Genomic DNA, 26,642 nt, shown 5'->3' with positions numbered 1-26,642 from the left:
CAATGATCACCGCGCCGAGGACGGCTATTGAAAACATGCGGTATGAAAACAAATGACCTCAGAGCAAATAAGGATCAATTTTAGGTTAGTGCTCCGGCTCCCCCACCAAGATAAACAGAAACTCATTAATGTCCTCAGGGCGGTTTTGTTTTTTTTTCTTCTCCTGCCTAAAAGATGTCTCAACTCCACGCTGTCGAGAAGCCTCGCCATTTGAAAAAAGGCTATTAAAAAAAAAAGTTGCTAGTGCTCTTTCTCCACTGAAAGCACGCGTACACAAACAAAGACTACAGGCTCACAAAGTTTGCAGTCCGTCGCTGGAAGAAACCGGAGCGGTTTCGTCCGCTTCAAAACACCATAAATAAATCCCTGACTGCACAACAAGGAGGCCGTTAACACAGGATATGGCCCCGGCTTGTCTTTCTTCTTTCCTCGCGACTTTCTTATCTCTCTCTCTCCGCTGGCCTCCCACTGTTACTGATTGCCAGCTGAGAGGGCCCAGAGTGTGACAGGGTGTGCTGGAATAAGTGACAGATTTGGGGGCCGATCATGCTCACTACCCCCCCCACCCCGGATTAGGCCACAGGCTGGACTCTATCTCCCTCACCGAAGCTTTTCACACTCCTGTCTGGCCATGTCCCTCCGCCATATTGCTTTTCACACACGTACTCCTACATGTCAAATTGGCATCAAAGTCACTCTAACAGGCTTTTTAAAATTTTTCTTTTTTGGCTCCCAAAATAGTTCACTGTTTGCGCTCGCCGTCACTTCACACCCGGGTTAAGCAGCTCCTACTCACTGCGGTATCTAACATTCTTGTTTTAAAAGGAGCCATGCCTGTGCCTTCACTGAGCGTGTATGGCACCGCAGCGCTGGGCCAAGATGCAATGCCGTGCAAAGATCTGTAATGAAATGATGACCGTCGTGCACTGCGGGCCCACGGGGGGATGCACAAAGCAGTAGGAGGGATGCGTGAGGGAGCAGTTCACACCCCGCCACCAGAAAACGGTTGTAGACAATGGCATCAATTTGCAGCTTGAGATTGGGCCAACGATACGGCTGTGGGGAGGTTACGTTAACCTGAAAATTGTCACGTTCAGCTTTTTCTGTGATGAATAGAAACTCAGGAAAGAGCATTTGATAGTAAGAGCATATCCACAGAGCTGTTTGTGTTTATATTGTGTTTATTACATTTTTGTTCTCTTTGGTATGACTGTGTTTATCTGTCAAAGCACCTTGAGCTACATACTCTGTATGAAAGATGCTATATAAATAAAGTTATTATTATTATTATTATTATTATAGGTAGAGCTGAATGGGAAGGAGAGAGAGAGAGGAGAGAGATAGAGGCCTTGGTTGGTTAAAGGTGGTGAGATTCACTAGTATCATGCATGTATTCAAAAAAGCAGAAAGGATTAGAGCCAACAATCAAATGAGCCTGATTAACCTAACATGTTCTACAGCCCTGCATACATCAAATACAGAGTTACAGTTTATCCACACACAATGTGAGATTCAAGGCTAAAAATGATATGATGGGAGATGGATAGAATACATTTGTTTTGACAACAAGATCATAAATGTTAGCAATGCCAAGTCCAGGGGAGACTAATTGACAAAGAGGATATCTTTTCATAAGCTGATCATTCTCTCCGTGGCTCAATTATTATTTCTTTTTTTAGCACTAATTATGTACACTTTTATAGACGTCAATATTCAACAGCTCTTGTTGAGCCTTGCCGTTTTTCCGAAAGGCCCCTTGTCTTAAAGCCAACAAATGTCCGAGATAAGATGACAATTCCCCCAGCAGTTTTATAAATAAACTCAACCATGGAGGGGGTTGAGGGGAGAGGGGTGGGTGGGTGGGTTGGGGGGGGGGGGGGTAGGGTGCTCAATCATGGTCACATCATGACTGCAACTACATTTCCTCCACTTCCTGCCTGGGCTGCCATTCTAAGAAAAACCCCCCTCTCATTGGCCGACTGTCATTCCTAGTTAATGTATCTGCATACCCCAGCCATGGTGTGGTGGACAAACAGCAACTGCAGCTATACCCCTAGTGGTTGCATTCAAATCCGTCTTCATCTTCTTGTCTTCGGCTAACTAACCCTTTTCAAAAACACCATTTAAAAGGTCAACATGGCCATGTGACTTTCTGTTGGAAGGGACAGATGCCAAAATAGGCCTACCATTCACAATACGATTCACCCTGCCACACAAAGCTAAAGCAATACTTGTGTAACACGCTCTTTTAACTGTAAAATCTCAACACTGTCTAGTAATTTCTCCATCTCGATTGTTTCCATGCGTTTTAATTAAATTTTGACTGTAGTCGAGAGACACAGCTTGCTGTAAGGACAGGCTAAAAGGCTTCGGATGTTGTCCCCAGTCTGTGTGTGTGTATGTGCGTTTGCATGTGTTCAGTTTCTCTTCAGATCAGTTCAAAATATTCTGCCTGCATGAACACGCGACAGTTTGAGATGAGTGCATTTTTGAGTATCTCAGAGAATATTTAATCCAGCCGCAAAACATCCTAAAACCAAGCAAATGAGAGTTGTTGCAAATGCCTAAGATAAATATCTGAAAGATCCAAGGCACAAGTTTTCAGCTTTCACTCCAAAAACTTGGGAATCTTTACTCAGCCTGGTTATCCCAAGCCTCATTGCCACAACCATTAACTTCACATGTGTAACTAAGATAGTGCAGTCGGGGTAATCCCTCACCTCAGCCGTCAGTAAATATTGGACCTGCAAGACAACAGCCAGATAAAAGCATCTGTCTGCTTTCCCCCTCCCTGCAGTGCATTCAGACTGAACCAGGAATGCTTAAACACTGTTGACTGATTTAATCTCTGCTTCCATGAAGACCACCTAACCCTAACCCCCCAGCGCCCCACCCCCCCCCCCCCCCACAAAACCACCATCCGCAGTTGCAGTTTTAATCACAAACTGCAATGTCATATAACTTAGAATTCCTAACTGTAGAATGGCGAATCATAAACATATTTATGCCACACTCATAATAATATAGTGCAGATGGTAGGTAAGCATATTGATACAAATGTCTTTTCACAAAATGAAGCCATTGTTTAAATAAATGCTATGACTGTCTGTCTGCATATCTCGCACGTTAGCAACAGCAGCAACAACAATATTAGCTAAACATCTCAGAGTAGTCAGATGTTTGACGGTTTGGCCTACGTCAAAAAAAAAATGCCTCGACATAAATCCAACATAAATAAGTGAAATGTTATCTGATGTGCATTCCTCCCTCCCCTGCAGTACATCACTTGGCTTCCAGGAACGAATAAAGAGACCATTTATTATCACAAAGTTTGATACTGCTGCGCCAAACTAGAAGACTTCAAGTGAATGACACAGCCTCTAACGAATTTATTTATCAGAGGAAATTAGACACCCAGTTGTGCAATTTAACCAGCAGAATTTGGCAAGAAAACAAACTGGCGTCATATTGACACTCTAATTTAAGTCCTGATGAATGCAGATTTATTACCTGTTGAAAGCATCAATACCATTCTGAAATAAGAAAAAAAATGCGATAATATATGACTTTCAGCGCCCCCACACAACCGTGGCTTTGTTTATAGAAACAGATTCTCTTTGCGAGGGCGACACTTGAACTACAGATGCTCCCTGTTTGCTCGCTTTCGGCCAATAGAATGCTTCGTCCTTGGAATTCTCGTTCCTCACTGCCAAAACGCGATGCTTATAACCTAGAACGGAGGTTAAACATACAAACTATTTTATTAAAATAAATAAATGAATGAATGAATAAATAAAATGCTGCAATCAGTTACTTAACTGAAATCGATGGACGTTTTACCACTATTAACTCTCAGGCCTGTGATCTTAATTGGTTCAGCAGGAGTTTGTGTCTATTTATAATGATGAAAGAAGTTAACATCACTCAAAACGGAATAACTGATCGATGTGATTGTTTAAAAATACATATTTTTACTAGACAAATGAAGAACTCAAAAGTAGCCTTTGGGGCAAACTGACCATTACTTTAAAATAAATAAATAAACAAATAAAAACAAACTCGAGTACTCTGACAAATCGATGGGGTAATTCATATAACATTCGTACGGTACTCTCAGATCAGCCGTTTAACTCGCTTGAATCATCCTTAAATGGGAAAGCTACGGATTGCGAATACTGCGCGTGCAAATCTGTTGATCCCGAAGTTGACTTTTGTATGCGAGGGTTAATAATTATAGCATTTAGAAAGCAAATCTGAAGAAGACGAATCAGCATCACTAAAATACAGTTGCACAAAATACAAGTATGGTGAAAAGTTACCTTCTCGAAGCAGGTTAGGGGACAGACAAGTCCACTGTAGCGCACTTAGAAATGGAAAACTGCCGAGCCCTTTTAATTAACAAGTTATTTAATCACATATTTACTCTGCATGAAGCTAGATGTTAGCTTGAGTACCTAAACTCGTTAAGTGATTCAGATTGACACATACATACCTCTTCTTCGTGGTTGGTGTAGTCATTTGATTCGTTCTCTTTTTCAGGTTTACTGTTATTCATTTTAATAAAGTGTTCGCTTTTAGCGTCGCCCTTATCTGTACAGCTTTTTATATATCCAGCTGTTCTGAGAGTCGATAGCAACCAGGAAGCTGGTGATCCAAGCACAGCGCACTGTTAGTTTCCTCAGTTTGTCAACATTAATTAACTGGCATTTACAAGACAGCGAAGATTAAATCAAACGTAAAGTGCACAACAACTGCCTCCGATCCACCCTGTTATTTTGTTTAAGTTTCATGCAATATTATTCCCGAGGTCGAGCACGGACTGCTTTTCCAGGCTCTTCCAACTGCTCCACTTTGAGTGTCGAGGAAAGAACTGTTATCATTTCTCATTAGCTGCTACATTCACGTCAGCCGGACCCTGAAGAACTAAGCTCTCCCGTCCCTCTTATTGGGGGGCTGGATATGGGGCGGGGGTCGGAGGAACCACTGCGCTTCAGTCGTTTCAGTGTTATTTTAAGGCGCATAACATTGCCAGTGCGACTGATAAAATAACTTGCAAATTGAGGGGGACGTCGGGGGCGTCTTCTGAAGTCTGAAGCGGCGTTTTAGGCACATTTCAGCAGGCAACAGACTACACGCAATGGGTCCAGCATTAACTTAATTACAGGGATAGACAGATTTACCCATGTGGACGAATGTTTATTGTCTGTATGTTTTTCTCCCAATACTGCTCCTATTACTGCTACTACTACTACCACTACTACTACTACTACTAATAATAATAACAACAATGATTACAACTACAACAACAACATTATTATTATTATTATTAACCTCAGTTTTGCTGATACACAAAATAAACGCAATTTATATACGTTTTGTGGTTTCTAGATAACCAATTTTTCAAGAATTAAATTTCGCAGTAAGCCTAAAGCCAGTTTTCTCCTTTAAGGACTGTGGTAGGTAACCTTAGTTCCTGTCCTGGCAGGTAGCTGTCATATCACTCTTGTTTTTCCGGAAAGAAATTCTGTACTTGAAGCACAGTGCTCCTATACATTTGTCTTGAACTCAAATTCTTCACCTCAAATTCAATCTGTCAACAGCGAGCTCAAACTCTTATCCTGGTTTCCTGGTTACTTAATTTCAGTCATTGACTGGCTAAAGAATTCAAGCACCTTAAGTGCTTAATTGAATGTATGAATCAATTAATTAATTAATTCTAATTAAGTGTAGATATCTAAATACAAAAAAAAAAAAAAAAAACATGTAGCCAATGCGGACACTGCAGCCTGCAGATTGACACCCCTAGGCTAGACTCCCGAAGGGGAAGTTCCAGTTTGTGAGACTAGTATACTTTAATCTGATTGGTTATAGCAAGTTTAAACCAGCATTAGGTTAAACGTGCATGGTTGAGCTGGCTTGAATGGCCATCTCCGTTCGGAGCCCTACGTACATAAGATCACATTTCACCAAAAGAAGAATCTGATTTCATGGTCTATTTACAAAGCACATCCCAGGAAACGGAGTGGCCCGGTCTTGCATCAGAACATCCAGCTGGTCAGGATGATTCTACAGGTTTTGGGCCTGAAAAGTGCAACAACCTGTAGGCTAACATTTATCTCATTCTCTGGCAATGGCAATATAAACAGACACGAATTGAAATAGAGGATTCTGTCTCTTTTTGAATATATGCTGCTGTTATGCTAAAAAAACCTTTTGCAAGAGTGAAGTTTGGTGAACTATCCGGATTTGGTTTGTTTCCCAAAGAAACAGCTGTAAGTGTCCAGCTGTATAAATTGATTGCACAGGGAAAGAAAATGTTATCTGTGCAAGGCACTTTTGAATAAGAGCTTGTACTAAATGCTGAAATGTAAAGCACTGTATTGCGTTATTGTCTTCTGTGACACAACCTCAATAAGGGCCTTACTGTATGGTTTTTCCATTTGTCCATTTCATTTTCCTGTTTTTAATAAAGACCACACAGAAGCCATATAGCTGTATATAAATGTTTTTAAACATAACTTCTCTCAAAAAAGATTAAGTTTGAGACAATAAAAGGCAAATGGGTTGTACTGCAACTGATGACTGTGGTTTAAGTCATTGGATTAGATATTTTTATGCTGACAGTCATTGTGACTCAGCTGCTGTTGAAATACAGTTCTTCGCAGGAAATTACATCGTGCAATCCATTTCAAAAGTCTGCATCTGCGCTACTGTAAGACAAAACTGTTCTCATGTTGAAATGCGAACATGCAGTGGCATTTCCCTTCATATTTAGGATTAAATCCAAACCACCCCAAAGATTGTGAGTGAGCCTCAGGCAGAGGGTTTTTAAAAAAAACATTATTTATTTATTTTTATGTAAGCAGGGCTCGTTGGGCCCCTTCCGCATTTTTCTTGATTTATTTTATTTATTTATTTATTTTTTTTAACCACGAATTCAGGTTTAATCACATGATCACCTCTGCCCTATCACGTCTGACCAATGAAGCAATGCAGAGCACACAGAGCAGCGACAGACACTCAGGCATCATCAGTCATGAATGATCAACATGGTGGTCAGGCTCCCAGAGAGTTTAAACCACATTCAAAACTAAAGCTCTTTATTTTTTTTTAAATAACAACTTTATATAACCAATATGTAAGCAAAACTGTAAAAAAGCAAAACATTTACAGAGTGATATACATACAGTATTTGACATTTGGTATTACAAACAAATTTTATTGTGTAGAATACCAGGGGAAATTCTTCAGCAGCTCCGCTCAAATTATTGTATTTCGTTTATTCATGGTTCCTGTTCGTCATCCATTTTGGAATTGAGCTGTGCAGAACTACTGTATTTTAAATGCAGCAAGCTACAGCTCCACAATGCTTAACTGCTCCTCGGGAGAATTCATATCTATGAAAATGATAATGTTGTAAAAGAATAACTTTAATTAAAATTTGATATTTCTTGCTCTGTATTCCTTATGTGTCTGATATTTATCTGTTGGTGCTAATTAATCTGGAAAACACAGTTCTACATCAATATATGGGATAAATACAACCGATATTTGCAAATATGATTTTTTAAAATGATTATTAATGATGATATTGTTTTTATTATTTAGAATTAAGTAATGCATTGAAGAAGACATGTATATATCGAAGAGTAACCAGTTACACAAAATACATATTAAATAAATAGGAAATTTTCTGAAAGCAAATAAGAAATAAGGCATTTCATGGCTACATGTGACAGCATGCAGCATTAAGTGTGACTGTAGGAACTTTGGCCACTGTCAGTTATATATTTGAGAACATGTTTTTATCTCAACACACTGTAATCCCTCAGCTGATCCACAAACTTGCATAAACAAAAATGTGAGAAAGGGGTCCTATCTGTACTTTGAACATGAAAGTGCAAAAACGAACTTTGTTTTCATAAAACATCTTGTGTCAGACTTGAATTTAAAACTTCCTGCATCATGACAAAAACACGTGAATGAACTGTTGGCATGTCGCCCAGAATTCCATTTCAAAGTGCAGAAGAATTGTCCCCTGTCAATCATAATAGGATTACAAGACAACCAATCTTAATGACAAGCCCTTGACTCTCTATACTCACAGTCATATTTGTCAAAGAACCTCTTAATCTTAACTGATTCACATTATATTTTTTTATCTTAATTTTCGTTTTCTTGTAAATCACTCCCAAATGTTTATTTTTCGGGGGGAGGTAAGACTGCCACTTGAGATGCTGCACTGTACTGTATTGCAATTTTGCAAATACTCTCTCAGTCATGTTGTGAAGATGACTCCATTGAAAAGAAAATGCGAAGATTTGCTGGTTCATCAGAGTCAGTAAAGCTCATAAAGGCGTAAGTGTGCTGTCTTTTGTCCCACTAAGGACTGACAGTCTTTTTTTCCCGATTTTTCCCCCCTTTCACTTCAGCTTATGTCTGTGTCACCGGAACAGCTGGAGACGTGGCGGGATTCATCAATATTTAATGGAGCGTTTGCAGGGAGGAAGCCGGCATGGAGCGCGCTCAGTAGGGCCTCTGCTGAGCACGGCTTTGTCCCAGCTAGCAGGGGTGGAAGAGTCACACCAAACACTCAAGGAGAGAGAAAGAGAGAGAGAGAGAGAGAGAGAGAGAGAGGCTGAGGGGTGGCTGGGGGGTAGTTTACTATTGTGGACCGGGGTGAGGCGAATAATAATTTTTGCAGAGGGCATATGCTTCAGCGTATATTGGCGTCTACATGTGCATGTGCCTAACCTACATGAATCCATCGAAAGCACCATGCTACTTCAGTACCAAGCACTGTCTGTAGTAGGCAGTATATGAACGTATCTGCTTTCAGAATTAAAAAATTATTTGTAAGCCCTTCAACTATGACATGTAGCCATTGAAAAATGGTGATTCTAATGGAAAATCATCTTCTATGCCAAGGCTGAGGGGGACCAAATAGCATTGTAACTGTTTACAATCAACGCTGTTAATTGGGAACCGTGGAGTTTCGTCCTGCGGGTTGCAGTTTACCCGCTTCCTTGCTTCCAGTACCCTTTTAAGCTGGCAGAGTCCTGGTTGCATGGCAACGCAGCACAATACCCAGTCGGCTATATATAGCGGCGGGCCACATGCCGCCCATTCCTGGCACCGCGGGTACCAGCGTGGCTGAGCCGTGCCACTTCCTCACGCGCACGTTACGGCCTCACCTGGTCCTCGCGGCGGGCTGGAGCACAGCTGTCCCGCCAAATTCATCGAGGCTTATCAGATGAGTGACCTCACGGCGCATCTGCCACGGCACTCAGTTCGAACACATGGGGTCTCTTCCCCCCAACCCCCCAAACCCCCCCCCCCCACTTAATTTGCGATGCCCAATTTGCGTGCGACCATGTCCGTCACCGCCACCTCCTCTGTCGACTCGGACACTATCCCTCCCGCGTCGCGTTGAGGCTTGTTTTCACTCCGCGGTCCACCGGTCGAGCATGTGGGGACGTCGAGCTGGAGGAGGAGGGCAAGTCCTCGGTAATTTGTGCAGGGAGACTTCGGGCGTCTGACTCACAAGATCGAAGGAATTTCTACTCTTTTTCCATGGTTCATTGTTACAGTTTATTCACAGACATACAGCCATTTACATATTAAAAGAAGGACAAAAAAAAGGAAGAATGTTCTTAGTACATTGAATGTAGAGTCTCGTAAGAAACAAATAGGCTACTCAGGTTTCGCGAGGGCGAGCTGGGGCAGTAGCGATATGACATCACCGAACGTGACTGACTCAGAGCATAACTTTGCGCTGAAGCGATCTCTTTATGTCAGTTTTCACAATCTCCTCTCACCAGGTTTCCGTATTGCTCCCGGCTTAATGCTGATCTCTTCTCCGTGGGAGCTGGGTGGAGAGGCTGAGACAGGCATCTGAGCTCGGTTCACAGAATTTCATTACCTCTCAAACCCCTCCCGAACCCCTGCAATATGGCTAAAATGGCACTGGGTTCGCCGTGCACAGGCCCTCATATGGAGATAAAAATGGAGTCAGCCTGTTTGGCGCTCTTGTGTGATCCCTAAGCCCTTATCAGAGCCACTCTTCCAGGAGCTGTCTCAGGAAAGGGGCGGAGCTGAATGGAGATGTCACAGCTGCTCTTGACAGCAACAGAAACCGAGCTACACTCTCTGCTCCACAAAAAACTGAACCTTTTGTCAAAGAGCCGTGTTGGACACTGCATTTATGATAATAGCATAAAAAAGACAATTTTTCCCCCATAATGTAGTATACAAGTACCAGAGACCAGAATACAGTAGTGAAACAAGTAAGTACAGTAGTCAAAAAATCATATATGTATGATCCCACAGGTTATGTATATATACAGTTGCTCACTGAATCACGTGTTAGCATTTTTATTGGACTATACACTGACATTGAGCATCATATATTCGACTATGCAAAAATTACATATTGTACAGGCATATGGAATTTATTATATAGAGCATACACACACACACACACACACACACACACACACACACAGTGTTTCCGTATTGCCTGTGACATTTCCCCTGCACGCCAATGTTGTGTTTCTCCCACTCTGTATCTGTTCACAGTGTTTCTGGTTGACATTTTATTGGACTTCTCTCCCCCAGGATAATGCGATGTTCCCCGGTCATCCACACAAATATTTGCAAAATGTAAACACAACTTCAGAGCCACCTGTGGCAGTTTTACAGTCAACGCACTGGCCCACCGAGCGATTTTGTGTGAGTGTGTCTTTCATGGCTCAAGGCCAAACCATTCCATTCCTCTCGATGCAATACTCCACATTCCCCCCATGTCCCACAGATTGGTACAGAATGTTACTTCTTTGATATGCCTCGGCGATTGCTGATCGTCAACACGGAAAATCCGCTGGCCTGCTGACCATTTCTGGAAGCCCCCCCCCCTTCCAGCTCCCCTTACCCCACGGCTGCACTAGCGCAGTTACAATATCTGGCAGAAAAGACGATTGGTGGGCCCTCTCTCGTGATTACGTTGGGTGCATTTCTGAACAATGAGGTAGAACGTGAGTTTACCCTTTGAGGAAAGACAGGGCCGTCTCGGTAGATGTGTTTTAAAATACTGATGCGAGGACAAGACCGAAGCAATCAGGACAATAAAGTAACTTAAATAAATATGACCTGTCCGAGTTTTCAAAACATCTGTCAGGAAACCTGTAACTCTAACTCTTAAACTGTAATTTGTAAGAAGATAAAATCTAAGGGCCAGTATTAGACCCCATTCCCCCAAACCTCTGTGTTATGAAATTAAATGCTGGTTCAGCAGGGAGAGAAAGGGTTAAAGAGAGAAGGGAACCAACCTAACTTTTTTTTTTTTTACTGTGAGTTCCAAACTGTTGACATGTGTTTCTATATAATGGGGTGTAATTCCCACTTGGAATGCTTTTCAGAACTCTTTACAAGTCAGAAAGGCAACAAGGAAGGTAGGTGAATGAACTGAAGAAAAGAAGATGATCGTGTTATGTATTTCCTTAAAACAAATGATCAGGTTTTCTCTGTCTACATCAAAGACCTCATCATGTTTGTTGTAGGGCATCTTTCACCATTACCAGGTTTTTGGTTTAGCTGTTTAAACTGCTCTGACACACAATCTACAACAGGGAGACTTAGCACCTTCTCAATGGTAAAAAAAGACAAAGGAGTTAGCATAGAAAACAGGGAACCACCCCCATATCTTCAAAGATGAGATTTTTTAGCATGAGCTGTGTCGCACTGATGACCGATGCCTCTTTCATCTGTAGAATTCGTAAGAAACTCTCTTGTGTACAGCTCTTCTTGAGCTATTGTTTTGTGGGCCTTCCCCGTGGGACCAGTAGACAGCTGGTGGTTTCATTTTGGAGGCTGTACAGGGACGGTTTACATGATTGGAGATGCCGACAGCTGGTTTGCAGACTGATCAATGCATACACAAATAGAGTAGCAAGACTGCAACATATATCATACTATACTTTTCCTACTATGTTTCTATCGTGTATTTTGTAAAATATGTGTGTGTGTATATACACACAAATATATTCGTATATTTTACATATGACAAACATCTAGCCGATATATAAAAGGAAAAAAGATGACACTTCAGATTTGAGAAGAAAAAGGCTATTGTACAGCCGATGATATCTTTCATCAATCCCTTGTATAACATGAATGAATGTTCATTGGCCCTATCAGTCACATGACCTGAGAAGGCTCCAGTCCAGCAGGGTTCTGCTCCAGCACTGGACACTGAACACCTGATCCCACTAATCTGTCTCAGCTGGGACAATTTGAAGCAATCGTCCCAGCTGAAAGGGCTTACAGTAGCTATTCAGTGAGAACTGGTAAATATGCTGGACTTCAGCCCTGCAAAACCAGCATGGAGAAAATAAATACGGCCTAAGTGTAATGGGCAAATCGAAATAGAATAGAATAGAACAAGAATAGAACAAGAGTAAGGTTCTTTCTGATATGAACTGGTAGAATGGATAGTATAAACAACAGAATTGTTAGCTGCTGAAAAAGCCAGCCAACTTTCTTTTCAATCAAAAAAAAAAGAAAAAAAAGATATATGTTTGGTTAATTTTTACGGTCCACTGCACAACGGTCAATCGGGGGACGCGTGTGTTCCTAAAGACCTTTACTTTGACCTCACGCAGCGACGAAATAAAATATTCCGGCTGAAATGCAGTAGGTGCCACGGTATCCTATAGGTCAGATTTCATAAAGGAATCGGGGGGCAGGACTAGACGAAAGGTCACCTGCCAGATTGGGTTTATTTTGTCAGAGATACCCGGTGGCCTTTGAAATGTGACGTGCGGTCATTTGGCTTGGGAAGCAGGAGATATGGCAGCGCAGCAGAGGACAGACAAGCCATATGCTTCTGAGACATACGGGTTCACGCAGCATTGTTTTTTTCCTACAAAGAACAGTAAAGATTGTATTACATTTTATTTGCCATCTTTTCCAGAATACACATCAATTCATGTCAAAAGGCCCAAACGCTTCTCTCTCTTTTTGCAGGTTCTTGGGACCGTCTCCATAGTTGTCCTGGCTGGTGTGTAGCTTCAGTGAGGTCAAGTGGTGGTTTTCTAGTCGTGTTAAATGCACACACTATGAGTTGCTTTGATTAAAAGTGCCAGCTAGGTGCCTAAAATGTGATTGTGAATTGCATTTGCCATCTTTCTCATGATCAACATCCAAATATGAAGCTCTTGGTTATAGACCACCAAATTAACCATGGGACATTCTAAAGAAAAGGGAATGTAATAAAAACAAGATGTGCATGTATTATATTAACATCTGTTTGACCTGTCAATATTAGTCTTGCAAACTTAATACACTGTGCCCTGTTTTTCAGGACAACCCAGTACATTTCACTCCATGTACTGTTATTTTTGATGACGCAATTCTATTATGCTTTTTATTCACCAATAAATTTAAGCTTATTGTAGAGCAAGACTGAGAGCATATCTTTCCAGTGCGATCATGTTTTTCAAAGGGTTGAATACATGCGTATGTAGAGGACCTGAGAAGCATCATGTTTTAGTGCAAATATAAGTATCCAAATGCATTGGCGAATTGCACGACTAAAAAGAACAGGCCTGTTTTTTTCTTCTTAATAGGCTGCTCCATTGGGCATCCGTCCTGTAAGTCACCTTTACCGATGATTCGGTTTTATACCAAAATACGTTTTTAAAAAAGCAGAGATCAAATCACTGGTCCCTCCTCCTAGCCACCACTAAAATAATTAGCCCGTCGTCTTGTTTCCTGGCTCCCAGCCTCCTTCGGGGACTTTGTTGTTATGCATCTAAATGGATATCTGCTGTTCCCAAGCAGCAGCTGAGCCGTAATAATGGACATGTGTGAATTTGGTGCTCCTAAAACCCCATGTTGAGTGCTTTGCCTCATCTGTTCACATTTTTCTATGGTGTAACCATATTTTGTTAACAGTGAAGGGGTACAAATACATCGAAAACATTACCTCAAACAAACATTTAACTCCGCAGCCTAGTCTTTCTGATTTAGAAATTACACAAGGTCTTCCCCCTCTGGGCCTTAATTTCCTTTTGAGATTTTAATCTGTGCATAACTTCCTAGTCAGGATGATTATCTACAGTAGCAATTACATCTCACCAAAAAAAAAACAAAACAAAAAAACCAAAACAAAAACACGCACACGAGAGAAATGACTCTTTCGCTTAACAAAGAGCGCTGCACTCAGTGCACTTCGGGAGGAAGCTTTGTGAAAAAGCTGACTTTCGATGGGCTCCTTATTTAAATTGGCCAGGCAGAAGCTCTCGCTGACTGTGATATCAGGTGCACCCCTTGGCTTGTTGTCATGGTCCTTCAGGCAACAAAGACACACACACACACACACACCAATGGAAAGACCCCTGCTGAGACGGCAGCGGACGCAGGACAGGGTCCCTGAAGTGGGGGGGCACACAATACTCCCTCCCCCCCCCACGCCTGGCACAGGGCAGGGCAGCTGGAACAGCAGAGGGGGGTCTGCATACCCGTGTGTCCTCAATAGAAGCATCGAGGGGAGTCGGTGTGGGGGGGCTTCAGCCCCTAGGTCTCTGCACCCCGCCCCCCAACTCCCCCCGCCCCCCCAAGTCCCGGCCCCGCCGTGATCCAGGAAGCAGTCGCGGCGTGGGTCACCCCGGAGGGGACGTGTCATGTGTGGCCGCCCGCCGGGCTGGCTCTATAACAGACTCACACACACAGGCCTTCCCTTGGGCTTTTGGGATGAGCTTTGTCTACTGTACAGCCCTGTCTGCTGGCTGTGCTTTCACTGATTGGCTGATGATGATGTCACTGTGTTACATACAGCAGATGTGAACCGGCGACCTGAATTTGTAGTGCACATAAACTAGTAATAATTTGGCCACTTCTGTAATGAAATTTAAAAAACACAAATTGGGTACCTCCTCATTTATGGAAAACAGAAAAGGCCAATGGATAAGTTTAAAATTTATGAGACCAGCCACGAAGTAGGACACTGAATCATCAAAGTGCTTTTTTGGAAGAGTATTTCACTTTGCTCAGTTTTCCCACACATTTGTTGGCACAGAACACAGAAATAAAAAGGAATTTTAAAAAAGGGAAAGAAATAAAAGATTATTTCAATCAGACCTTATGGATTGCACTGTATTTTCACTTTTTAACAACCTGATCATTAAAAAAAGACATGAAACCAAGTGTAAAACATCAGGCTGTTAGATCCTAATATTAAACTCAAGTTTAATCGGCAAGGAGAAATCAATACTTAATCGACCATGGAAGGACCCTTGGAAGTCTCATTAATGCTCAAACGTAACACTGCTCAATACCACCACAGTGTGGAGTACACATAAACTACAGAAAATCTCTGGGAAAAAAATGGATTTTCAGTGTTTAAGAGCATCAATTATATTTTGTATTACCAGTGTTTTCACAATGTCCAAAAAGATAAAACACCAAGTCTACCTTAATGACTATACTTTACCATGCATCATTGATTTTGTATAAAACTGCAAATAAATAAAAAAATAAAAAAAACAACCAATTATTTTAGCCTTTTATTGACTATTTTAACAACCGACATAATTACAGCAAAGCATTTTTGCACAATGATAAATTAACATTCGCCACAGATGAGCAGACTTATGGTTTAAAAATTAATGACAGACATTTTTTTACAGGAACCGTTCTGAAGCCGGGCCAAACTTGTTCCTCTCCATCCAGCTGGCAGAGTGCTTTTTGCTTACGTGGTCTGAGTGTTTCAGGTTAAGTTTATAGAAATTAATCAGTCGAATGCAGTCAGTTTTTGGCAGGTGTGGAGCTTCCTTTGATAGTCTTCTTTAGATGATGGTAATTGGGCAGAATCTTCATTAGGAAATCTAGCTGGAGTGTCTGTGGCTGCAAAGGGACACAGATTGTGGACACAGACGGTGCACCAAGTGCGTGCGTTAGTCAAGCACAAGCCTATCGAAGGCAGAACAGAGCAAAATGGTATCTGCCTGCAAGCCAGCCAATCAATGCTAATGTAACAAACAGATCCACTATGACAGTCAGCATGCCAGGCCAATCAGAATGCATCAATGCTTTATTCCAATCACCAAAATCTATGGGAAAATAGTTCATGCAAATGAACACAAAAGGCAACTCCTTTAGCCTCTCCCACTTTTACTTGTAAAAATGCAAAAGCAGCTTCGTAAAAAAATGTCATGGAAGTGGACCGCTCATGCTGTGAAATTGAGATGTGTGTGTGTGTGTACATCTCGTGCAGTGCTGCCGCCCTGCTGGTTGGACAGCGAACGTGCATCCGTTTCCGCATACCTGCGGCCTCTCCGTCTGGACCCGGCGCATGCACCCCGAACCGTAGATGACCGTGTTCTCGGGGATGACCTCACACGTGTTCACCTGGCAACAGGCTCCGATGATGCAGCCGCTGGTGAGAATGACGTTGCGGCCTAGGTCAGCTGTGGGCAGAAGGGTTGTTAAAATTATGGAGATACTGATTCAAGAAAACAAATTCCAGTGGGAGAGCGATTCATTATTTCATTGGCTCATACAAGATGTAGGGCGTTGCTTTTCTGGCACATCAAATAGGGAAAAAGATTTTCAAGCATGTGATCGGAAAACTTTTATAAATCAATAGTGGATCTTACCTTTGGATTCAATGACGTTGTTATCCCCAATTTTCAAGGCCTGGGACACTAGTAATATTTAGTCAAGGGATCTGTTCTGTCCATTTCAGCTAAGTCCAATTGTAATAAATATTAGCAGCAGAAAATTCGGATAATACATACCCCCAGTTACATTAATTGATAGGGCAGTCTCAAACCATAGGCGACGAAAATAATGATTTCAGACAAAAACAATCAAGAAGCAATCAAGAAGTCTCCGTCAATGTTACACAACATAAGGATACCGCACCCAACTTCAAAAACATTATTGGTTCCGATTGTCATGGTCTTGGGCTCTACTCCTTCTGTGTCAGGTAGGATGTTTTCAGGGTGACTGAAGAAAGATTAAAACATGATCAAACAAGACGCACACATTGCAGTTTATCTATACAAACTTATGTCACGGTGGCTTTCCTTCGTGTTACCTGTTGAAGATAAGGGCCTGCTCCTCGATGAGGTTGCCCTCTCCGATCACAATGGGCCCCGCCTCGGCTATAATCCGAGCCTTCGGATGGACCACTGTTCGTGGACCTACCGGACGTACATAAACGATAACAATGCAAGAAAGAAAATGTAACCAGTACTGCAACAGGTTTGTACTTCCATCCAGTAACTTACGAACACAATTTCATAACATTCAACACTAACATTATTTAATCTAGCTAGCTCGCAAACATTGGGCCCCATTCTGTTTACAAATAGATACTCAGCTGCGAACGAGCAAACAAAAAAAAGTATGTTAACCCGGCTACCAATTGTTAGACTAATTCCACCTATTCATTTAAATTCAAATGAAGAGTCAAAGCCTCACCTATGGTAACGTCTCCCCGTATTTCACTTTCAACACACACCACTGCTCCGGCTGCAATTTTTGCACTAATTGGAAGTAAAGACAAATGATCAAAATTACAAATGTATTACATGATGAGAATGACCTGCCAAGCCCTCCTTCTGTACACTAGCTACAGAGTCTGTGTGGCTTACCAGCAACCAGTGTACATTATTAATGTGAAGACTAGACACCTAACTCACTCTGTGTCATTTCCAAAATAGTCTGTGAACTGGGTAACTGTAATTTAGACACTACAGCAATTATATTAGACAAAGAGATAACGGGATGAGAAACTTAGCAGACACATCTGCAAAACTATCTAATGGTAGTTTCTCCCACATTTTACGTTACTTGTTACAGTTAGCCAACAAGCTACCTAGCTAATATTGCTAATCCAGTTGGTGTCTGGCGCTGTCATCTTACTTGCTTACACTAGCTATACAACTGCATACGTAAACATTCACTCGCCCCGCGTAGTTTTGAAATGATAATGAACAGGAAAAATCAATTGTCGCTCACACTTTACCTTTTTTGAGACATTTGTTTAGTACCGACATCTGCCATCTTGAAAACAATCCATCGATCGATGATTGATTAAAATCCTTTCCATTGTTTTGTAAATACAGCGATATTCGATTTCACATGTCTGGAGAAAAACCTATAAACTTTGTTGTGCTGCCACCTACTGTATGGTATAACCATTGCGTACCTTTTTCATGGCAACCTATGTTGTTGACAGCAAATGTTGGGTTGGTTACACATAGACCTAATGTGATTAAATACTAACACGAAACAATGAAAACATATGAACCCTTTGATTGTTATTTTTATTCCACTCTTTACAATGTATCTTCATACTGATAAAACATTCAATATGGTTATGAGATTATTATACAAACTTGAATAATAAATAAATAAACAAACAAATAAAAAAAAAAAAATGATAGCAGCTTTGTCCTCACAAACCTTTTCCAAATACATATTTATTTATTTACTTTAATTTCATGGTGAAGTTAAACCCAGTGTAAACGGACAGTCTTCCTCACTTTCTCTGAGGTTCTCAGTAATAATTATGTAAAAATATTTATAGCAAATACCCCATCATCCACAACCAAGATAGTTTTAGAAACCCTTATTCAGTGGAGTTTTAGCCTCTCTGTCTCTCTCACTCACACACGCACAGGCGCGCACGCACGCACGCACACTACTGTGGAGGGCTTCGTGTCATCCACACGTTCATCACTTTCAGTGTTTGTAGACACTATTATATGTTTTGGAATCTTTCTACCGATGTGACGTTACTGTACCTGTAAGTCTGGCAGGCTACGTGGCTATTGGAACCCAATGAAGGGAGACGAGGTTGGTCCGTGTCTCTAAATCACGCTAATTGATGGTTCTGCATTTAGCCTGAATGAGTGAGACAAATATTAGAGCGCAATTACTCCGACTTGGTGACAACAGCTGTCAGCTTGTAACGCAGGTTATCATTCTGACGCAATCCGCGCCGAGCATCTATCACAATCAAGTCATGCTGTGTTTTCTTTGCAACATCTGCCTCCGTGTTTCAGAATATTATCTAGTTACGGCAGCCTCTCACTAACTCAGTGGGGTCATATTTTGCTACACAGAAAGCAACGCGGGAGAGCACGGAGGAGTGCATTATTACCGGGATGAAAATTCTGAACATTGCCTGTGAACAAAGAGGAGGACAGTGAAGATTCTGAGGAATTGCTTTGAAAAAGAAAATTTCCTCGCTGAATGAGCCTGTCCTTGAGTGCAGATTTATTATGGAAGAGAAATGAATTACCTTCAGGGGAAAAAAATGTAAATGCTGCTCTATGGCTGGTCTGAGGGTGTGTTCAATCTAAATCAAGTACTTGGACACCTCAGTAAAATTAATGATGAAGGCGGTATGTAAGATGTAATATCTCCTGTTTTAGGCCTTTATTTACACTGAAATTCCTGTGCAGTGTAGTGACTTCTCTGTATTCAGAGTGGTCATAATTCAAGACTGCCTCTTGATCTCTATGTTGGAAAGATCATAAATCTTACACAGTTATGTTTTTGCTCATTTCCTCCCACTGTCCAAACAGTCCCGTCTGCTTCCTGAAGTGACTCATTCACACACTGAATTTCTTTTGAGTTCAGAGAGACAATATGATCTGAAAAAAATAAACTTTGTACTCTTTTCCTTATTTCTGGTGAGGCTGCAGTGAGAAAATCAAACATGAATCTCAGGGACCAAAGCCTTTTGACCGATGCCTACTTTGTATATGAATGTATAAATCCAGTGTAACCTGGGACACAGAATTATGATCTTATTATTAGCAGCTGATGTTTTATGTTCATGTTAATGCTTTTCGCGACTTGTGAAAAGTAGGTTTGAGAAAAATATTGGCTACTGCCGTTTAATCAACATAACATTTCGTACTGTTTCTGTGCTATGGAAACGACCAAATCCCTTATGGAAGACGAGGAGACTCAAAGCACATGCAAACACCAATAGCATTTTCAGTGTGATGATCACTTTAAGTAGCACTACTGGCTTGGAGTGAAAATGGCTCAGAACAGCAGCGAGTTGTACCGTTTTCCTGTGTGAGGCAGAGATTAGCAACAGACAGCTGTGTTCAGACCTGTCTGCAGTTTCCCCCATTCTGCACTGGCTCAAGCCCTGTTTCTCCCTTCCCCTAGCCAGCCAAGACAAATACTGAGTCCAGTAATTGCACACCGTGTTTTGTTCTATTGTATGGGAATGGCAGGACATTGGCTGGGCATTCCGGCTGAGCATGGTCCTGGCTTTCAAAATGGCAACCTGAACGTAAAACGCACACATATCCTCTGGCTCCAGTGATTTGTGCCTTTGAAATGAACCCACGTGGTGTGCTTCTCCTACTCTGTAGTCCACACTCACACACACCATTGAAATCCTGAGTGTTTCTCATGTAATTGCTGCTCAGCCTCTATTGTTTCAAACTAACCAGTTTTGATCTTTATGGATAGCTCCCGTCCTCTGATCAATAGGGCCAGTGAATGGATATTACTGGTTCCAATGCTTTATGCATTGCTTTAGAAGATTTATGTGGCATTGCAAAACACAAAGGCAGGCTGCACTGAAGACACACAGATGCATGTTTATAAGAAGATGGAGTCTCAAGGTTTAAATTCTTTCAGATCCTCGCCTTTTAAAAGGTGTATAAAAATATCTGTTTTTTTTGTGTGCAAATCTCTGTATGGTCCATGAACCTTATGACACTTGCTTAATGGTACCATTTAAATGGGTTGGCCTTATCTGGCACCAACAGCGGTGCTTGCAAAGACTGCACTCTTCCTTATTTTCCTTCTAGAAAACGCAGAACAGTGGTGACCTACATATTAAACATTAAACAAACTAAAAAGCAGTTTTCGTGAAACATTCACATTTTTGAATACAGAAATCTCTGAACTATCTTCCACAAAGTAGATTTTTTTTAGACAAGTTATGAATAGCCTCTAATGGCGAACAACTTCATAGTGAATTATTAATGGTCGCAGTTTGTTTTCCAGAATTTTATCTTGCTTTAAAATCCTGCATGCCTCAAACAGACAGCGCTGACTTTTAGACTGTAAAATTATAATATATAAGAAGCTGTCAGCCTACAGAACATCTAGGGAGAGGGGAGGATAATCAGCTGCATGGCTATGAGTTACAAAACATAGAGAAAAAAACATGATTTTGAAGAGTAATATCATGAAATTGATAGTGTTTCTTCTAACATTGTGGCTAAAAATCATGACCAGGTCTTTTCTGATGGTTCCTGCGGTTGGCTTGATGCCAACGGCTTAGTCTTTAAACCCAAATGGATCCTGTCAATACCTGCACTCTTAAGTCAGTGATTGATAGCATCCAGCCCTTCCCACATCGATAACACGGGGACTCTCTCCCTTGTCCCAACCTGGGGGTAAAGCCTTACCCAAAGTACAAGACAAGATTAGCAGACACCCAGCCACCCACGAGTGGGATGAAATTCCGACCTCTCAAAAGAAAACAAAGCATTCTGTCACCCGTGTTAAATATAGCCGCTGATTAGATAGTGGTTGTTCCTGGTCTAAGAGTATGCTCATAATATGGCATGCAGCTTCCCTTCCCTGAAAGCGTTTGGCCCAGCGAGGCTATTTAAGAGATTGCCTCTTCTCTTTTTTGGCTGCAGGGCAGGGGGGTGGGGGGGTGGGGGTGGGTGAGGGGTGGGGGGCGAGCAGTTACCACGGAGATACATAATCAGAGAAAGTAGCCGAGGGATCTCTTTTTAGTTTATGGGACAGAGGCGCGAGATGTCACCAGCCAAGCGCGATCCTCCGCGGACTTTCCTCAGCTTCTCCCAGCTCCTGCTGAACAGCGGCAGCTTGGGCCCGCCGCTCCCCCGGCCCAAGGTCAGCTACCTGGAGGTGGAGATCCTGGACCAGAGGACCGGAACGCCCGTCTCCATAATAGACAAGGTACAGCGAAACCGCTTCGGCTGAAATACCACTTGTTACGGCAAGGCAAGTGAGGGCAACTTCTTCCACTGTGTATCTTTTTATATCTGTATATTTTTACATATATATATATAATTATAATTTCTTTTGAGCCTGCAGCAATAACGCACTTAGTTGGATCCACTGTATTTGCTTGAGATGGAAATGCGGCAGTGAGCACCAAAGAAAGAAACTGCTTTGTCTGCTGATGGAACAACCCTTGCCAAAAACAGCCGCGCTCTCTCTCATTCTCGCTGTCTCTCTCTGTCTCTCTGTCTCTCTCTCTCTCTGCCTGCTCTTGCCTCTGCATCCAGCCAGGCAGTGCTGGTGCCAGTCTAGAACAGAACAGTTCTGTACATAATGTACAGCAGGCACACTGTGAGCTGCTCAAAGTCTTTTATTGCAGTGGACGTGGCTGCAGAAATATCACCAGGTTTAGCTTCCCAAAAAAAAGAAAAAAAAACTGCGTGATGAAGTGCAGATCTATTTTTCTTAGGGATTATTTCTATAGGCAAGTGTCACTGTCATTAACTCACATTAGCAGCCCTCTGAACTGGATCAAACTGGTTTTCCATGGTCGCCATGTCTGTTGTCGCACGGTTTCCTCACTAATGATTCTCTGCTTTGCGTGATTTTTCCGCTGCCTCATATTTCATACTGTGCCATTGTGTTTCACAGATTCGGCTTCTGAATATGTCCTTTAATACCCTATGACAGGTGGGTGTGAGGAGCTCACACTACCTCCATGCCCAAATTTTGCTGCAGATCTTTTACGTCATTATCACCATCTTTGCCTAAAATAAGTCACAAACTGTTTTTTTTTCGTAGGCAACAGGTCAGGGTCACACTTCAGAGAGGATTTGTGAGCCCCGTTTTGGCTGTTCTCTTTAAGCTATAATGAGGCTATGAGGAAGCCCTTAGCATGCTCCGCTCCGCCTCCCTGCTCCGTGGGATAAGGCTGCTATTGATAGCTAATTACAGGGACTTGAGAAGGCCTACTGAGATCTGTGAAGGAAAGCGGCTTTTCAGACGGCTGGTTAATGATCTGATTGGTCCCAGTGTGTCGGGGCATCCTGGAGCCGAGAGCCCTTTTATGGGACGGGGGAGAGCTCTTGACCCTATCGATCTGAGCAGGGGTGTCCAACCGAAAAGGGCCGGTGTGGGTGCAGGTGTTTGTTTTATCCCAGCACTACAACACCTGATTTAACTATTTGACTGATCTTAAATCAAAACCTTTATGTAGAACCAGGTGGTCTTAGTGCTGGGCTAAAATAAAAAATTGGACCCACACCGGCCCTTTTTGGGTAAGATTGGACACCCCTGAGTTTGAGCTCAGTGTAACAGTGACAGCAGTGACATTTATTATATTTAATCTCAAAGCTACAGCGAATGCGATTGGAATCTAAACAGATGCTTCCGTCAGCGAATGTGATTTTCCACAGTGAATGAGTAGTGCTGTGGATTAGGTTAAGGTCCCTCCCTAAGGTAGTTGTGACCTGGAGTGGGATGACATCATTATGAGGGGTCTGAATGTGTGCTATTGGCTGGCTGTTCTTTGTACTTAAATGAGACCCCCTGTTTTTGGGGTGTGTCACATAATTTGTCCCACCCTGCCCTGGCGTGACACTGATCATACCACTGCTGGTTCATCCAGGGGTTAAAACATAAATGCTAAGCTGGCTCCTTAATTAGCCGGTAATTCTCCTTGGTAACGTGGCAGGCATAGCAATGGCACCAAAGCTGACACTTTGCATACTCATGATGTCTTTGTTCTTGAACCTTGGTTGGGATCGTAAGCTGCAGATGCTAGGCACCTTTGATTTCCTCATAGCTAAAAAAAATGAAAAGATAATAACCATCCACGTTTGGGGAGAAAATTTGCGAGAGACCAGGAGCATCAGTAAAGAGGGAAGCTTGCCACAGTGAAATCAGAACTGCCCATAATAAACGCTCATTGTTATCCATGATAAAGCCCCATATGTATTTTAAATTGATTATTATTTTTAGTACCACTTCCTATCAATGTTTATATATTAACTCTGTAAGTAATTTCAGGGTGTAGAAAAGCTAAACAACACAGTGATAAAACAAAATGCTATAATTTTATCATTCCAAGGCCTTGAATCACTGTAAAATCAAACAAACTACTGAAAATAAAACGATTTAATTAAGTGGTAGGACGTTGCCTCTCAAGATGCCTGCATGATAAATGCACTGCATGCATTCCATGGGGGTTTAATGGTGTGCACCATGTGTTCAGAAAGCTGCAGTCCCCAAAACAATATAGCTGTCAGAGTGAAACTGTCAGATTTTGACAAATACTGACAATGTGCATCACATACAGATACAAGTGCAGATTCTTTTAACTTTGGGGGATGCTTCTTGCCTCTTGAAATGAACATAAATGGTAGGAAAGACGGGTATAGAAATTCAGATCAGCGTCAAGGTGAATCTTAAGTTCTACAAATTTCAGATTTATATTCAGACCAAGAAAGTTTTTTTTTTTTTTTTTTTTTAACAAGACATCATCGAATGACGCTTTGAGCTAGCGTCCCGTGGCCTTAGTACCACTGCTTCAGAACTGTGCTTTCCAAAGGGCTGTTTGATGGAAAAAAAAAAAAAAGCGTAATAAGAGCACTTTGCTTTTCATATTGGGGCCAACGCTGTGGTTTGATCTTCACACACATACCTTTCAGACTTCAGTTGCAGTGCTGTACAGCTTTTTATACACATTCAGAGCTCAGGATTAGAGGCAAAATTAACTTTGAGTCTTTTATCAACGTGAATTATTTAGCATGCCAACAAAAGGAAATGCTTCAGTTTGGATGAATGATTGAAAATGTTCCATCATCACATTTTTGATGAATAAATAATGAGTGGTACTATGCAGAGTGCATTTTTAAGCTTTAAAGTTTATGAATGAGACGTTAGGTGATATGGAGAGATCTATTTGAATGATTGACATTGGCAAAGAAGTTTAGCATCTCGATATTTTGTGCATTCAGCAGACATTATTTCCTCACTTTCATGAAATATAAGTATGAATAAAAAAGAAATTGTACTCTTTACTCTGAATTTTAGTCCAAAGAATATTACAGTACTGAAATATCCATACTCGCTACAGTATATCATGCAATGTGATGCTGATTCGTTGCACACGTTTGTCTGGTGTAATTTGTACATGTGCTAGGTGTGTTCTGTGTGTACCAGTATTACAAGAGCTTGCGCTGATATTTTAAGAATTCATATCTGAGGACTGCCTTGAAAATGGTCTCTTTTATAAAGTATTTACTCAGATCTGTGACTAATCTGCAGGTTGTTTCTCTACTTTTTCAAATCTGACTTACTTCGCAGTATGCTCCCAAAAATGAAAATCCTAGCTTAGCTTGGAATGCAATCAATTTCATCTTTCTGAAATAGCTGATAAAAAATTTTTATTTTATGAGCAAGAGAAAGAATTTTATGAGCAAGAGTAAGAGAATGCCACTGGCAGATTGGAGCATTCTGGAGTGTGGCTCTGCTATGCAGTTATTTTTGCTTCACTAACGGTTTCTGTGCTAGACAGAATGGACAGGAATGCACTGTCATCTCCGAATTAGTCAAGGCCAAGATTCCACATGGCTAAAATGCCATTAAGCAAAGCAGCACGAGAGGGGGGAGGAGATAAATAAATAAATCCAGCCACTGCTGCATAATAATGATTTATTATCCGGCTCTGCGGAGTCAAACCAATGTGCCACCAGGTTTATTTTGGACCCTTATTACATTTTTGTTGACAAAACCTCAGCAGAAAAGAAAGGCAGCGGCAGAATGAAATGCAGACTTGCCGTGCGGGTTTTCGAGAAAAGCTTTCATCCCTCTTTATAGCCTGAATTCTCTTCGGCGTGCATGCACAACATTACTCCGCTGGGGAAGAATTTTATTTAGTCTTTCCTCCTGAGGATTTTAAATGAGAGAGTTCTTTCCCCCTCCCCAACAGGATTCATCCGTTGAGTTTTCCACGCCTTGCATGAGCTATGCGTGATGGTGTAAAGCTATTTTTGCTGCTTGTATATTTTATAAGTTAAGCAAAGTGGTGCCGGTCTCTTTAATGACGCACTGCTGTTCTCGCTGTCATCGTGTGCTTTGTTCTCAGCCAATCCCGTACCGAGCTGTATGTGTAAAGACTGTTCGACAAACAACCGCGACATGAAGGCTAGCTCTTCCTTGGTAGGACGTACAGCCTTAGAGCTCCCATTGCTTTGTTGTGAGATGGAACTCAAGCGTATATTAGGAAAAAAGAACTGACAAACAACAGTGTCACAGCAGTTGAGCAGAAGATGCAAACTCCTGTATAGAAAGTACGAGAGAAAAAGGCAGATAGCTTCGAAACTTTGAGTCCCCCCCCCCCTCCCACATTCAGCTCCACTAGGTTTCTAGGTTTGACTGGCGCCTAGAGCCACTCCAAAGGGCATTGGTCTAGCTCCAAAGGGGAGTGGCCTCGCCCTAAACAGGCGCAGTTTTGTGTAAACCTAACCCTGACCATAACCCTCCTCTTTGGACGTAGGCCACACCCCTTTGGAGCTAGGACCCTCCCATTTGGAGCAGCTCCAGGCCGCAGAAACACGCGCTTGGGCTTCTTTGGTTCTGAGAAGCGTTACACGGCA

General features: G+C 41.9%; 3 protein-coding genes and 1 long non-coding RNA gene across 8 annotated transcripts in view; 1 reads left to right on the top strand and 3 right to left on the bottom strand.

Annotated features, from left to right (window-relative positions):
• The window catches only part of LOC135259952 (RNA-binding protein with multiple splicing-like), a 28,036-nt gene extending 22,446 nt beyond the window's left edge, over positions 1–5,590 (bottom strand). The window contains exons 1-2 of one of the 3 annotated variants that reach the window (XM_064344943.1): positions 5,466–5,590; positions 4,493–4,644 (exon numbers count right to left, since the gene is read on the bottom strand). In XM_064344943.1, the coding sequence (XP_064201013.1) occupies positions 4,493–4,555 (63 nt within the window). In that variant the 5' untranslated portion in view covers positions 4,556–4,644; positions 5,466–5,590. Of the gene's footprint in view, positions 1–4,492; positions 5,057–5,465 lie in introns of those variants that run through there. The other 2 variants (XM_064344944.1, XM_064344942.1) reach the window with 2 other exon arrangements.
• On the bottom strand, positions 3,366–4,486 carry LOC135259953 (uncharacterized). The gene is made up of 2 exons (XR_010331435.1): positions 3,820–4,486; positions 3,366–3,730 (listed from the first exon to the last, which is right to left on the bottom strand). It is a non-coding gene; the product is annotated as an uncharacterized LOC135259953 (long non-coding RNA).
• Positions 5,591–15,550: 9,960 nt separating the features above from the next.
• LOC135259951 (dynactin subunit 6-like) lies at positions 15,551–18,181 on the bottom strand. The gene is made up of 7 exons (XM_064344941.1): positions 18,032–18,181; positions 17,485–17,549; positions 17,099–17,204; positions 16,919–17,007; positions 16,656–16,703; positions 16,324–16,466; positions 15,551–15,903 (listed from the first exon to the last, which is right to left on the bottom strand). Exons 1-7 carry the CDS (start codon positions 18,067–18,069, stop codon positions 15,805–15,807), a joined length of 588 nt encoding a protein of 195 aa, XP_064201011.1. The 5' UTR covers positions 18,070–18,181; the 3' UTR covers positions 15,551–15,804.
• A 3,542-nt stretch (positions 18,182–21,723) lies between these two features.
• The window catches only part of LOC135259950 (trans-2,3-enoyl-CoA reductase-like), a 39,679-nt gene continuing 34,760 nt past the window's right edge, over positions 21,724–26,642 (top strand). For all 3 annotated transcript variants that reach the window (XM_064344940.1, XM_064344939.1, XM_064344938.1), the window contains exon 1: positions 21,724–21,978. In XM_064344940.1, the coding sequence (XP_064201010.1) occupies positions 21,796–21,978 (183 nt within the window). In that variant the 5' untranslated portion in view covers positions 21,724–21,795. The remainder of the gene's footprint in view (positions 21,979–26,642) is intronic.

Source organism: Anguilla rostrata, chromosome 7, assembly GCF_018555375.3.
Source record: "Anguilla rostrata isolate EN2019 chromosome 7, ASM1855537v3, whole genome shotgun sequence".
NCBI classification, from domain to species: Eukaryota; Metazoa; Chordata; class Actinopteri; order Anguilliformes; family Anguillidae; genus Anguilla; species Anguilla rostrata.
This window is presented reverse-complemented; position numbering and strand designations above follow the sequence as displayed.